This window comes from Metarhizium brunneum, chromosome 3 (assembly GCF_013426205.1).
Source record: "Metarhizium brunneum chromosome 3, complete sequence".
NCBI classification, from domain to species: Eukaryota; Fungi; Ascomycota; class Sordariomycetes; order Hypocreales; family Clavicipitaceae; genus Metarhizium; species Metarhizium brunneum.
Genome location: NC_089424.1, coordinates 1,993,969 through 2,007,946, shown reverse-complemented (window position 1 = coordinate 2,007,946; position 13,978 = coordinate 1,993,969). Strand labels below are relative to the sequence as shown.

Below are 13,978 nucleotides of genomic sequence, written 5' to 3'. Positions count from 1 at the left end.
TATGCTACGTGCAAACCTGCTTGATAAGTCTTGGTTGCAACAACTTCTTAATGACATACTTGGCTCAACGGCTTACTGAACCAGTACCCCAAAATGACACCCAAAGTATACGAATGAAACTCAAGCTCTAGGGTAAAAAATGATATAAAAAATAAAGACACAATTCTCCTCAACGCCATGGGACGACAACGCCGAAATCACACAGTCCAGGTACAGGGTAGCCTGCTTTCTTCACCATGGGGCTACGGTTTACACACCCACGATAAGCCTATCGCGGCCCGCCCCACTAAAAAAATCCCAAATGCCATCTTCGCCCGCCACAAAACCAACCCCAAACCACCATCTCGAATCCCACGATACCCAACACCCACAACCCTCGTCGCGAGCTTCACAGGGACGCCATGGACGCCAGCGCCCTCCTCACCAGCCAAGGCTGGAGAGGCAAGGGTCATTCCCTCCACAAAACCGACAACTCCATCGGCCTCGCGAAGCCCCTCCTCCTCAACCGCAAAGACAACCGCAAGGGCATCGGAACCACATCACACTTCACCAGCGACCAGTGGTGGTTGAACGCCTTTGACGAACAACTCAAGGGCCTCGAGACGTCCAAAGAAGGCCAAGTCACACAGACTGTGAAGACGGGCAAACTAAACGCCATTGAGAAGGGCTCCCTGGGCAAATATTCTCTGTATACATCGTTTGTCCGCGGGGGGTTTCTAGAGGCGACCTTGCCCACGAGCGAGAGCTCAAGTGAGGATGAGAGTGGCGGCACCCCTGAGACAAGTGAGCCTGAGGCCAAGACGGATAAGAGGGCCCGAAAGGAAGAGAAGAGGCGGTTAAAGGAGGAAAAGGCGGCTAGGAGGAAAGAGAAGGAGGAGAAGAGACTGAAGAAGGAGGCCAAACGGCAGAAGGAAGAGGATCCGCTTGCAGAAGCCAGGGGAGAGCGTGCAGCGAGGAAGGAGGAGAAGAGGAGGCTGAAGGAGGACAAGGCACACCAAAAGGCCGAGAGACGGCGGACGAAAGAGGAGCGGAGGGCTAGGAAAGAAGCAAAGAGGAGGGAGCACAGTCAAGTGCAGGTTGCTTGTTGTTGACGGGTTCATTGTTTACATGGGAGAAGTTCTTGGGGCATTGCATAGCACGGCGTTTTTGGTTTGGGGTATTGTATTGGCTGGGGACTTTCGATGCCGTTGGCTCGGCCATGGCAGGGTATGCTGCTTCTCTGGAACAGGGCCTGCGTGCTCCGCCATGTTGGTAGCTATCTGTGCTCAAACTATTTTGACCATAATGTCAATAATTTGTCGCGATTTCGGTCTTATCATATTTGGCTCGATGTGTCTTACAGTTCTTTCTTTCAGGATTGGATTTGTCTATGTACGAGGGAGAAAACTCTAAGCGAGCCACAATTGACAATAGACACGAACCAGATAGGTGATGCACCTGATTCCGACCTTTGATACCCACGGTTTCTCGCGTGCATTTTTCTTGTGCGCGGAAGCTCCCGTGAGACTATTCCTCCAATTGTGCCAAGCATCTGCCATGAAAACATTCCCTTTATGAAGGAAATGTTCAAGAGACTATTACCGCTGTTTTGGCTTGACTTGATTATTATGAGGTGCTAGGCGGAAATAAGGTTGCAGAATGTCCCATATATGACGACTAAAAGTCTATCAGAGTATGGCTTGTAACTAATCAATTCGTATTATGGTCCTCACATTTTGCAATATTGCGTACGTTGAGGATCTCGAGTACCGAAGCCGTCTCTTATGGTAGAAAATGGATATCGCTTTCAAAGTCCAGAGTTGTCAAAGTTGATAATCGTCACAGTTCTCTTCATCTGGCCGTTCAAGTATTTTTGGGGTGTGCGTAGCGAAACCGTGTTGTCTATAAAGGTTCGTTTCGCTTCCATTCAATTCGATCACCGGATAGTGCTCTATGTTTCCTTTGGAGCTTTTCCTGGCTTATTCGATAATATCCACGGTCTTCTATCCCAGAAGTCATCTTTGATGATGTCCAAGTGCTGTACCACGACCCGCGCCTTAGCCCTTCTCTTTTTATCCTTTTCAGTCTGAGTTTTCGATTGTGTTACAGGCTCGGCCAAATCGTCAATCTCTGCAGCAACCGAGTGGCTACCGGGATCGACCAGTTCATACTGTCGATGTTTGTTAGCCAGAGTAGTCAAATGTAGTTGGTATAGTTGAAGAGGAAGACGAGGAATAATTTAAGTACATCTCTGAATATGACGCTGCCCTTCTTGTATATTTCCGGTTCGTTATTGTAGTTGATGTGGAATCTAGAAAATAGTATCTCGTTTTTGTCTGCTGCCAAGGTGCCCTAACATGCCATCAGACGACGTCGGCGTGCAAATAGGCAGATAACATACGGCTAGTGTTCTTTCAGCATCCTTGTTGTCAAGCCCACCAAGCTGGACGAGGGACCAGAATGTAGTGTTATACAAATTGTTTATGTGACCTAATTGGTTAGTTGATGCAAGAAGGGCATGATGATGCGTGAACATACAGTCTACTTGCCGCCAACTCAAATAGTCACGTAGATTCTGGACACTTGGGTAACATACTGCTCGGCCATCGAAAGTTGGTAGAGGGAAGGACAGTGGCGTATCGAGGAAGCATGTGGGCCAAGAAAATACGTAATTCGCTGTGAAGGTAGATACGATGGTGCTGACCAACTTGCTGCATCGACCTTAACTTTGAGCTTTGCAAACGATTGCGAAGAGCTACGTACCTCGCACGTCGCTCAAACAAGTCACAGGACTTGTGGAGGACAAAACTATTCAACGATCAGGCTTGTGAGTATTCATGTGAAAGGGACAGGTTTCCTACCTATACTCGTCACTGACACCGTATGCTATGATGATCTCGGGGATATCCGTAACAACAGCCATGGCGGCTACGTTCATGAGATCTAAAGCTCTACGATCGTTGGGTTTTTGAAACTCGTACTTTGCGCACATCCTGGCATCCGATACATCAGAATTGTTTGACCAATACGCTAGCCTCTAGGGGGTTGGTACTTTGTGAAGGCGCGTCCGTCGATACGAACCACGATCCATGTGTTTGGCAGCAACGGGTCTGGTTGCTCGAAGTTTCGAACATATTCAAATCTTGCGGGGCATCAGCAGTCTCAACGCGACAACGAAGTTCACCAATATATATAGCTTACTTGGAGTTTGCCATGCCAGCTATGTAACCGTGGGTACCAGCAGTAGTCGTGCAAGATGGACCGTTTTATTATTTTTTATGAGAGTCTGCGATGAGAAAGTTGAGCTCCCCGCGGTGGGGTCAACCGTACTGGATTGTTCCCTCCCATCAAGTTGAGAGTTCAGCGCTCTTGCTAACATTGAATGAAATGCAATGCCCCTCAGTTACCACCAAAGGGCAGGTGCAACCAGACAGCACGTTGACCCACTCCTATCGCGCCAAACGATTAGATTGAATCCTTGTGCGCGTCTGCGTTGCACTTCTGCAAAGGTGGCGGCAAGGCCCCTACAGTAATCCTACTTTTCAAGCACGTCAGTATACTGCTTGCACGCCTATTGATGACCGTATGTCTTGTCTTCCAGCCTCAGAGCCCATTTGAGATGATTTTGCGGCAATCGCGACGATGAACCTGCTGTTGTCGGACGACTACCTGCTTCAGGACTATCCTGAGAGCATCACCAACACCATACGATCCGGTCATGCCACGGTGGTTCGATTCAATCGCAAGGGTGACTACCTTGCCTCCGGCCGAGTTGATGGCGCCGTCGCTATTTGGGACTTGGAGACGATGGGAGTGGCACGGAAATTGAGAGGCCACAGTAAGAGTATAACCTTTTTGAGCTGGTCACGATGCGGAAGATACTTGCTGTCCACCTGTCAAGGGTGGAAGGCTATTTTATGGGATCTTCAGGATGGCAAGAGATTGCGCGAGGTGCGCTTTCGTGCGCCGGCGTATATGGCTGAGCTTCATCCATGGAACCAGTGAGTTCATTGCTTAAACACCTTGTGCGCAAGTGGCTAACTGAAACAGCCTGCAGTTCGTCGCGTCGCTCTTCGAAGAACAGCCGGTTTTAGTAGACATGACCGACCTTGTCGATGTCAAGCATATCCTTCCATCTGTGCCAAAGAGGACGAATTCTGAAGGAAGCGCTGCACAAAGAGAGAAACAGGCAAAGGAAGACGCCAAAGAAAAGACGACGTCGGCTATTTGGACCTCGACCGGCGACCACATCATTGCCGGTACAAGCAAGGGTAAAATCAACTTCATTGATACAAAGACTTTTGAGATCATTTATTCAGAGAAAGTTTGCTCTGGAGTTATAACCACACTGCGCATCACTGGCGCAGGTCGCGACCTGCTTGTCAACTCGCAGGACCGCATTATCCGCACGTTCAGGATACCCAATCTCTCGGTAGACGATTTGGATCTCGACACAATACAACTACCCCTCGAACACAAATTTCAAGACGTCGTCAACAAGCTGTCGTGGAATCATGTCACATTTAGTGCGACGGGCGAATATGTAGCCGCATCGACCTACAACAACCACGAACTCTATGTCTGGGAACGCAACCATGGGAGCTTGGTATGTATGCTTAAGGACCCAAAAGAAGAGCAAGGCGTCATTGAATGGCATCCGTCACGGGCGCTCCTCGCAGCCTGTGGATTGGAAACAGGTCGGATATACATCTGGTCCGTCATCAGCCCTCAAAAGTGGTCAGCGCTGGCCCCCGATTTTGCTGAAGTGGAGGAGAACGTCGAATATATTGAGAGAGAGGATGAGTTTGATATATATGCACAGGAAGAAATCCATCGACGACGACTTGATGCGGAAGACGAAGATGTGGACGTCCTCACGTTGGACCCTACCAAGTTTGATGACGATATCGACAGTTTTCGTATGCCTATTTTGTTTAACCTTGGGGAAAGTGATAGTGAGGACGAGTTCATTGCTGTATCAACCGGCACCATGAGACGTAGGAGCCCTGGCGAGGGCCAAAGCGACATCGACGGGCCCGTAGACACGGTGACCACCAAGAAGGGCGGCACTGCCAAGGGGGGCGGCCGGGGCAGGAAAAAAGTCCTCCCCTGAACGAGCCATATTATAACAGCTTTCAGGGAACCTTTCCCAGGCAGGAAGGCCAAAAGGCATCGCAAACTTGATGCCACGCGCCTCGTGATCAGTCAAAGCTTAGGCTGCACGGCGGCCCATTCCAAGTCAGATCCATTTAGTTCTGCACTGGATAATGACCAGTCTATATTCCCCAAATAGACATTGGAGATATCTTGTCGCTGGAATCATACAACCGATCGACGAACTACATCACCGAAAATTCCGATGGACCAAAGTGGCGAAGGATCAGGGACCTGGAAATATTGCTATGTGACTAAAAAGATGCAATGCACGTCATCTACGCTAGGATTATACGCAGTGGACCGTAGGGACGACATCATATAAGAGTTTTGACTTTCGTTTAGAGCAGATAGCATCAAGTTCCGCAGCATCTGCCGGTTCCTGGCAGGATAACGGGCCTGGATAGTGAATGGAATGAAAGCCATCAAAACCCAATGTTCCTTGATTGGCCATGCTTTGTTGTCGGTCTGTAGAGGTCTGTAGACGATTATGTTTGCGATTCTTCACAGCCACACAAAGGCGTTTGTTGACCACGGGTATCTTTGATACAAAATCAATGCTCATTGACGCATTAACCGTGACTAGACAAAGGATAGACGCGTGATATTAGACGAGTACACTGAATTGCACAGGCTGTGGCTAGTTGAGACTTCGGACTGTCTAGTCCGTAAAATGAATGGTGTTTGACGGTGTTTGAGTCACCGGCGATGCGCACTCTGAACCATTGGCTAAGAGGCTGTCAAAGTCGAAGCTACAAGACCTTGTCTCGGTGTGGCCGGGACTGACAAAAAAAAGTAGACATCTTGATTGACGAAATGTGTGGTATGCTCCCCCTGGGCAGATTAGTCAGTCGCATGATGAATGCCCCGCAAAGGTCCTGCTACCTCCAAAAAATGTTGCCTTAGGCATCACATTTATGGCGCAGGGGCATCTCTGCACCAAAATAGGCTTAGCGGTGTAGACGTGTGCCAGTCGCCTCATCTAGATTCTTTCCACGCTGCCCTCCGGATCTCACGCCTTCACCACGACAAAACTCTGCCTGCCAGCCAAAAGTCATCACCACGCGCGTCGGACATCGAGCGCAGCACTTTGAAGCACGTCTAAAGGTGCTATACGATACGAATATTCGCGTTTGGACGACTTGGACGACTCTACGAGCGGTGGCGACGAAGGAGAACATCTGAGGGTCTCCTGGGCCGTTGGCCAGGGCGAGCGCAGCAGTTGGGCGCCATCCGCCATTCGTGCACAAGTGTTTTTTTCATCGACTGGGAAGTTTACGGACATTATTTATCGGCTTGACTTACGTTCTCTGCGTGTTTTTCTTCGCGATTTCTCCATTTGTCGCTGCGGTTGCGTGTCGCGTATATCCAACGAAACCACCCTCGGTCAGCCCGATCGCCTGAACAATCGTTTTCTTTGACGAGCCTTTCACCAACCGCAACCATGGCGAACTACCACCCTCCATTCTCTAGCGCGCCGCTTAAGACGGTCGAGGAGATTCAGTTTGGTTTGATGTCTCCCGAAGAAATCAAGAACATGAGTGTATGCCATATTCTCTATCCTGAGACGATGGACGAGAGTCGCACCAAGCCACGCGATGGTGGGCTCAACGATCCTCTTCTTGGTTCTATCGATAGAGGGTTCAAGTGCAAAACCTGCACGCAGTCCATGAGTGACTGCCCCGGTCACTTTGGACACATCGAGTTGGCCAAGCCCGTGTACCATCCCGGTTTCATTAAGAAGGTCAAAAAGATTTTGGAGATTGTCTGCCACAACTGCAGCAAGGTGTTGGCCGATACTGTTGGTCTATCCTGACTCTCCGTAGGCTTTTTGTGAACTTCTTGGTTGCTAACACAAAAATTTCTCTCTCAGAGCGATCCCGAGTTTGTCACCGCAATCAACACGCGAGATGCTAAACTACGCTTCAATCGTGTCTGGGCAGTCTGCAAGAAGAAGCGGAGATGTGAAAACGAAGATCGTAACGAGAAGAACGACGATGAGTTTGCTCCTGGCATGAAACCAGTCGCACACAACCATGGTGGTTGCGGAAACGTGCAGCCGCAGGTCCGACAGGCGGCTTTGCAGCTCAAGGCTGCGTTCGATGTTGCGCAAGAGGACGGCCCCAAGAGGCGAGAGACGGTGCCGATCACGCCAGAGATGGCTCACGGTATTCTGAGAAGAATCTCGGAGGAGGATCTTCGGCACATGGGCCTCAACTCGGATTATGCTCGCCCAGAGTGGATGATTCTCACTGTGCTCCCTGTCCCCCCACCGCCTGTTCGTCCCAGCATTTCCATGGATGGTACTGGCACCGGCATGCGAAATGAAGACGATTTGACCTACAAACTTGGTGATATTATCCGTGCCAACGGCAATGTGAAGCAGGCTATCCGCGAAGGATCACCTCAGCACATTGCGCGCGATTTTGAGGAGTTGCTGCAGTACCATGTGGCAACATACATGGACAACGACATTGCTGGACAACCGCGTGCGTTGCAAAAGAGCGGCCGTCCAGTCAAAGCTATCAGGGCTAGGTTAAAGGGTAAAGAAGGCCGCTTGAGAGGTAACTTGATGGGCAAGCGTGTGGATTTCTCTGCGCGTACTGTCATCACTGGTGACGCCAACCTGTCTCTTCACGAAGTCGGCGTTCCTCGCAGCATTGCCAGAACCCTCACCTATCCCGAAACAGTCACACCTTATAATATTGGCAAGCTGCATCAACTCGTTGAGAACGGACCGAACGAACATCCTGGTGCCAAATACGTCATCAGAGCCGATGGTACTCGAATTGATTTGCGCCATCACCGACGGGCCGCCCAGATTTCTCTGGAGTATGGTTGGAAGGTTGAGCGGCATTTGATGGATGGTGACTATATTATTTTCAACCGACAACCCTCTCTGCACAAGGAATCCATGATGGGTCACCGAGTTCGTGTCATGCCTTACTCAACATTCCGACTGAACTTGTCTGTCACTTCGCCCTACAATGCTGATTTTGACGGTGACGAAATGAACTTGCACGTCCCGCAGACTGAAGAAACACGTGCAGAAGTCAAGGAGTTGTGCCTTGTGCCCAACAATATTGTCTCTCCTCAAAAGAACGGTCCCTTGATGGGTGTTGTGCAGGACTCTCTTGCTGGTGTTTACAAACTCTGCAGACGAGACACCTTTATCGACAAGGAAATGGTCATGAACATGATGCTCTGGGTGCCCAATTGGGACGGTGTTATTCCCCAACCAGCCATTCTCAAACCGCGGCCTCGCTGGACCGGAAAACAGCTCATCAGCATGGTCATTCCTCAGGAGATTAGTTTGCATGCCCCTGAAGGTGACTCTGATATCCCCCTCAAGGATACCGGGCTCCTCATCCAGAGCGGCGAACTTCTGTATGGTCTTCTGAAGAAGAAAAACGTGGGTGCAGCGGCTGGTGGTATTATTCATCTGTGCTACAATGAGCTTGGCCCCGAAGGTGCCATGGCTTTTCTGAATGGTGTTCAACAAGTAGTCACTTATTGGCTTCTCAACACCGGTCACAGTATCGGTATTGGAGATACTGTTCCAGACAAGCAGACCATTGAAAAGATTCAGGTTCACATTGACACGCAGAAGGCCGAGGTCGCCAAGCTCACGGCCCAGGCCACGGCAAACGAGCTCGAAGCCCTGCCAGGTATGAATGTCCGAGCTACATTCGAGAACAAAGTCTCCATGGCTCTCAACTCCGCCCGTGACCAGGCTGGTACCACGACACAGAAGAGTTTGAAGGACTCGAACAATGCTGTAACCATGTCGGAATCTGGTTCCAAGGGATCCTCAATTAACATCTCGCAAATGACAGCCCTCGTCGGCCAGCAAATTGTGGAAGGAAAGCGTATTCCGTTCGGTTTCAAGTATCGAACATTGCCCCATTTCACAAAGGATGACTATTCTCCTGAAGCACGTGGCTTTGTCGAGAACTCTTACCTTCGTGGTCTCACACCCTCTGAATTCTTCTTCCACGCCATGGCTGGTAGAGAAGGTCTCATTGATACTGCTGTCAAGACTGCAGAGACAGGTTATATTCAGCGACGACTTGTGAAGGCCCTTGAAGACTTGAGCGCTCGGTATGATGGAACTGTACGAAACTCGCTGGGTGATATCGTCCAGTTTCTCTATGGAGAAGATGGTCTCGATGCCATGTGCATTGAGAAGCAGAAGCTCGGTATCCTCAAAATTTCAGATGCTGCATTCGAGAAGAAATATCGTCTGGACTTGGCCAACCCACCTGATTGGTTCAAGAAGGATTACGAGTATGGCAACGAGTTGGCTGGTGATAAGGAATCGATGGATCTGCTCGATTCTGAATGGGAAACGCTACTGTCTGACCGACAGACTGTGCGGCTCATCAATAAGTCTAAGATGGGGGAGGAGATGATGCAGCTTCCGCTCAATATTGGCCGAATGATTGAAACTGCCAAACGAGTTTTCAATGTTCGTGCCACCGACCGTAGCAATTTGCGTCCCGCCGATGTTATTCCAAGGATACAAAACCTCCTGAGCGAACTCAGGATCGTGCGAGGATCAGATCCAATTTCGATGGAAGCGGACCTGAATGCCACCATTTTGTTTAAGGCTTTGGTTCGCTCTCGACTTGCTTTCAAGGAGATTGTCAAGGTTCACCGCCTGAACAAGCTTGCATTTGATCATGTCCTTGGCGAGCTTCAGAACCGCTGGGACCGTTCCTTCGTCTCTCCCGGTGAAATGGTTGGTGTTCTTGCTGCCCAGTCGATTGGTGAGCCTGCCACTCAGATGACACTGAACACTTTCCACTTTGCCGGTGTGTCCTCCAAGAACGTGACACTCGGCGTTCCCCGTCTCAAGGAGATTCTTAACTTGGCAAAGGATATCAAGACGCCTAGCATGGCAGTTTACTTGAACACAAAGCTGGGAACCCAGGAACAGGCCAAAAAACTTCGAAGCATGGTCGAGTACACCAACTTGCGGTCAATCACGTCCGTGACTGAGATTTACTATGATCCCGATATCCAGGGCACCACCATTGCTGAGGATATGGACATGGTCGAATCCTACTTCTTGATTCCTGACGATGGCCAGGACAATACAGATCAGCAATCGAGGTGGCTGTTGCGAATTACTCTCGATCGACAGAAGCTCCTCGATAAGGAAATCAGGATTGATGACGTGGCCCAGCGCATCAAGGAGGAATATCCCAATGATCTAGCTGTCATCTTCAGTGACAACAACGCAGATGAGCAGGTCATCCGTATTCGAACAGTTAGGCAGTCTGACGAAAAGGATGAAGATGGAGAAAAGAAGATTGAAGATGACGTCATGCTTAAGCGTTTGGAAGCCCATCTTCTTGACACGTTGACTCTGCGTGGTGTGCCAGGCATTGAGAGGGCTTTCTTGACCAAGGGTACCCGTTTGACCGTTGGCGAAGATGGATCTGAGCTTGCTATCAAGGACGATCCCCGTTGCACCCAGTGGTACTTGGATACATCGGGCTCCGCTCTTCGGGATGTCCTCGCTGTCGACGGTGTTGATGCATCGCGAACATACACAAACGACTTGTGGCAGATTGTTGAAGTTTTTGGTATTGAAGCTGCACGATCTGCATTGGTGAAGGAACTGACAAACGTCTTGGCCTTTGACGGTTCGTACGTCAATCACCGTCATATTGCGCTGCTGGTTGATGTCATGACCTACAGAGGCAGCATCTCGGCCGTCACTCGACATGGTATTAACCGGGCGGACACTGGTGCTCTGATGCGTTGTTCATTCGAGGAGACGGTCGAGATTCTCCTCGAAGCTGCTGCTACCGGCGAGCTCGACGACTGCCGCGGCATTTCTGAAAACGTCATGCTCGGACAGCTCGCACCTATGGGGACGGGTAACTTTGACGTCTTGCTCGATCCTAAGATGCTGGAAACAGTCATCTCGGACAATTCTCGTATGGGTCTCATGCCAGGCATGCCTGTCAAGGATGGCGAGGCGGAGGGTGCCGCAACGCCCTACGACACCGGCTCACCCATGTCCAACGACTCTGGCTACATGAGTATGAACTCCCCGGCCGCGGGAAACTTTTCACCCATCCAGGGTGCCGGATCAGAGACACCTGCTGGGTTCGGTACCGAGTACGGCGGTGGTGGCTTCGGCAATGTTGGATCCATGAGCCCTTACTCGCGGGGGGCGACGAGCCCATTCAGCACGTCACCTACTTCACCATTCAGCTCGGGCATGGTTGGCTACTCTCCCTCGTCGCCCAATGCTGGCTACTCCCCTACATCGCCGCTTTTGGATGGCGGTGCTGGGCGCTATGCCACCTCTCCCTCTTTCAGTCCGTCGTCGCCTTCCTTCTCGCCCACCTCGCCGATGCTGCGACCGACGAGTCCAGCCAGTCCAAACTACAGCCCGACGTCACCGAGTTACTCGCCGACCTCGCCCACCTCTCCTCGGCACTACTCGCCTACGTCGCCTGCCCAGTTCAACTCGCCCACCTCTCCCAGCTACTCGCCTGCCAGTCCCAACTACAGCCCTGCGTCGCCTAATCTCCACGGCGCGGCCGGTGCTACCTCCCCTTCGTACTCTCCAGCTTCTCCATCTTGGTCTCCCACATCTCCTGAGGCATACTCGCCCACGAGTCCAAGTTTCCAGAGAAGCCCTGGAAACCAGCAGAGCCCGACGAGCCCCAGCTACTCGCCTACGTCGCCTGCTTTCTCTCCCCGGACACCTGGTCCGGGTAATTCGGGCAATCAATAGTAAGCAACTCTTGACAAAATTCTATGCTCAAAAGTCTCGGTGAATCATTTATTGACACATGTGCTAGTTCTCCGAACTCGCCCTCTAACGATTGATTTTGCAACTGCTTAATGCATACGAGACACAGGCTGCTCTCTAGGTTTTCTTTCTTATCGTACTTTCATTCCCTGTTTGCATCTTGCTATTTTTTTCTCCTACCACACCCGTCGTGGTCTCTTTTGATTTACTGTTGTTTCCTACTCAGGAACAAGCTCAGCATTATAGATCATACACAAAAAGGGGGAATATCGGAAGGGCAAGAAAGCGAAAAACACGAATATCCACAACCCAACATCCACCAAAAAGATGCAAAGCTTAATAAAAGAAAACGGACCAGCACATTGTACCTAGGGGAGGGGGTGAAGATTATGAGAAAAAAAAAGTGTAAAAACGAATGTACATTATGATGGGTCCTTGGTAGGAGAGGGACAAGTCGTGGAGGGAGTGAGGATAGGGGTTAGTGGCATTGATATTTAGGACGAGAGAATGACGATGCAGGTTGGAATCAAGATTGCACGATTGCACTATTGGTGAGATGTGGTTGTTGGGAACGTAGCTTGGCTCTTTTCTTCTTGGTTTGGTTTTGGGCTGCGATGAAACGGGGTTGACTAATATCCTCAAGAAACAAGGTTGACAAGCGTCTTGGTTCGTCTGTTTCGCCTGTGACGGTGACCACGTGTTTTAATCACGGTAGGCACTTGGTGATATTGTAACGGAATGTAGACGCGACTGGCAGGCACGCAAGTTCATGGTGCATGTCTGCATGGGACATCTGCCTTTTTGGTAGGCATCTCTGGTGAGCATTGTGTTGTCGGCGAGAAGGTGCCAACATTCACTTTGTCCCCATGCCAAGAAACCAATACTCGTGAGTCATGATTATACAATGCATGAGATATCACCTCCGCTTGCTCGGACGTCGGGTGACTGGTCCTTGCAACTTTGAAATTTGAATTCCGCGCGTGTAATATTATGTTCCATCACATATTTATCACACTACATGACAGCCTGGTTTGTAGACTTTGCTTGGCAAGCACGTCACACGATGGCGCGTTAACAATGATCACCAGGGAACATACTGGGGTGTGAATGCAACAATCTTGTTGGTTGCGTTGGGTGGTTACGACTCACGATGCCGCCCGGCTGTTGGCTGCTCGAGCAGGCAGTTTTGTTAGGTCTGGCGCGGGCGGCTGATTGAAGGACCAACGGCCAATGATTGTCGACAAAGCCAGCGGGCGTGTAGGAACCCGCAGAGACAGAAATCTGTCTTGACTGCGGTGTTGGGCTTCGTTATGCCGAGGACTTGAAAAGGCAGGACCCAACCAACACTCGGGGCGTGTATGTTGTCTCTGGCATTGGTGCAGGGGAGCGAGGCTGAGTGCAGACGGCAAACCATGCCTCGAAGAGCTGCAGATATGCACAGCGCAAATGCTGCAACGGCATACATCAGCGTCTGATGGCCAGTAAGGCGGGCTCAAGTGCCACGGCCTCCCGGGCCCTCCGTTTGATGCTACATCGGCCAAGGTTGGGGGCGCAAATTGGACGGGAACCCCGACGATTGCGGCCCCCCCGCTGTCGTGAATGCAGGGAGCGGCTAGGATTAGCCGCCGCCGCGTGGGCTGAATAATTGAGCAACGACAGGTTGTTCTGGAAGGCTGCAGCGGCCTACTTGTGACGTCTGGTCTTTTCGTGACTTTTCCCCTCGGTGTGCGGGTTTCCCCAACGGGCCGAGTGAAGCAGACGGCACTTGATTGCAACGACGTGTCGGGCCCAAACGTGCCTGCGGTCTGTCCTGCCCACTGCTGTGTTTCGTGTCTTTCTTGTCTGGGGCACGCAGGGGAGCTGCCCAGCACTGGCCTGAAGGAAGACTGCGCAGATATCGGGTTGAGCCTGGTCATCAATAAATCCCCTGGTTAGTCCATCATTGCCTGTGGCCAATGTTGTGCAAGCCAGTTCAATTTCTGCACTCACCTGGATCCCTCAATGCTATTCAAAGCCAGTCGCATTCTGCTCGAATCTCCCGTCGGCCAAGATTGAGGCGTCATTTCGCTT

At 50.8% G+C, this 13,978-nt stretch overlaps 4 protein-coding genes across 4 annotated transcripts; 3 read left to right on the top strand and 1 right to left on the bottom strand.

Moving 5' to 3' along the window:
* Positions 1-401: 401 nt before the first annotated feature.
* On the top strand, positions 402-1,091 carry G6M90_00g058690 (uncharacterized protein; the record flags this gene model as incomplete). The annotated part of the gene is made up of 1 exon (XM_014688957.1): positions 402-1,091. The coding sequence occupies one exon, from the start codon at positions 402-404 to the stop codon at positions 1,089-1,091; it is 690 nt and encodes a 229-aa protein (XP_014544443.1).
* An 839-nt stretch (positions 1,092-1,930) lies between these two features.
* Positions 1,931-3,194, bottom strand: rgt-1 (tRNA(His) guanylyltransferase; the record flags this gene model as incomplete). The annotated part of the gene is made up of 8 exons (XM_014688956.2): positions 1,931-2,149; positions 2,227-2,331; positions 2,381-2,469; positions 2,518-2,690; positions 2,743-2,787; positions 2,841-2,972; positions 3,032-3,121; positions 3,181-3,194. The coding sequence occupies 8 exons, from the start codon at positions 3,192-3,194 to the stop codon at positions 1,931-1,933; spliced, it is 867 nt and encodes a 288-aa protein (XP_014544442.2).
* A 427-nt stretch (positions 3,195-3,621) lies between these two features.
* Positions 3,622-5,092, top strand: swd1 (Set1 complex component swd1; the record flags this gene model as incomplete). The annotated part of the gene is made up of 3 exons (XM_014688955.1): positions 3,622-3,817; positions 3,881-3,980; positions 4,030-5,092. 3 exons carry the CDS (start codon positions 3,622-3,624, stop codon positions 5,090-5,092), a joined length of 1,359 nt encoding a protein of 452 aa, XP_014544441.1.
* Positions 5,093-6,577: 1,485 nt separating this feature from the next.
* On the top strand, positions 6,578-11,890 carry rpb1 (DNA-directed RNA polymerase II subunit rpb1; the record flags this gene model as incomplete). Its single annotated transcript, XM_014688954.1, has 2 exons — positions 6,578-6,934; positions 7,007-11,890. 2 exons carry the CDS (start codon positions 6,578-6,580, stop codon positions 11,888-11,890), a joined length of 5,241 nt encoding a protein of 1,746 aa, XP_014544440.1.
* Between the last annotated feature and the right edge of the window lie 2,088 nt (positions 11,891-13,978).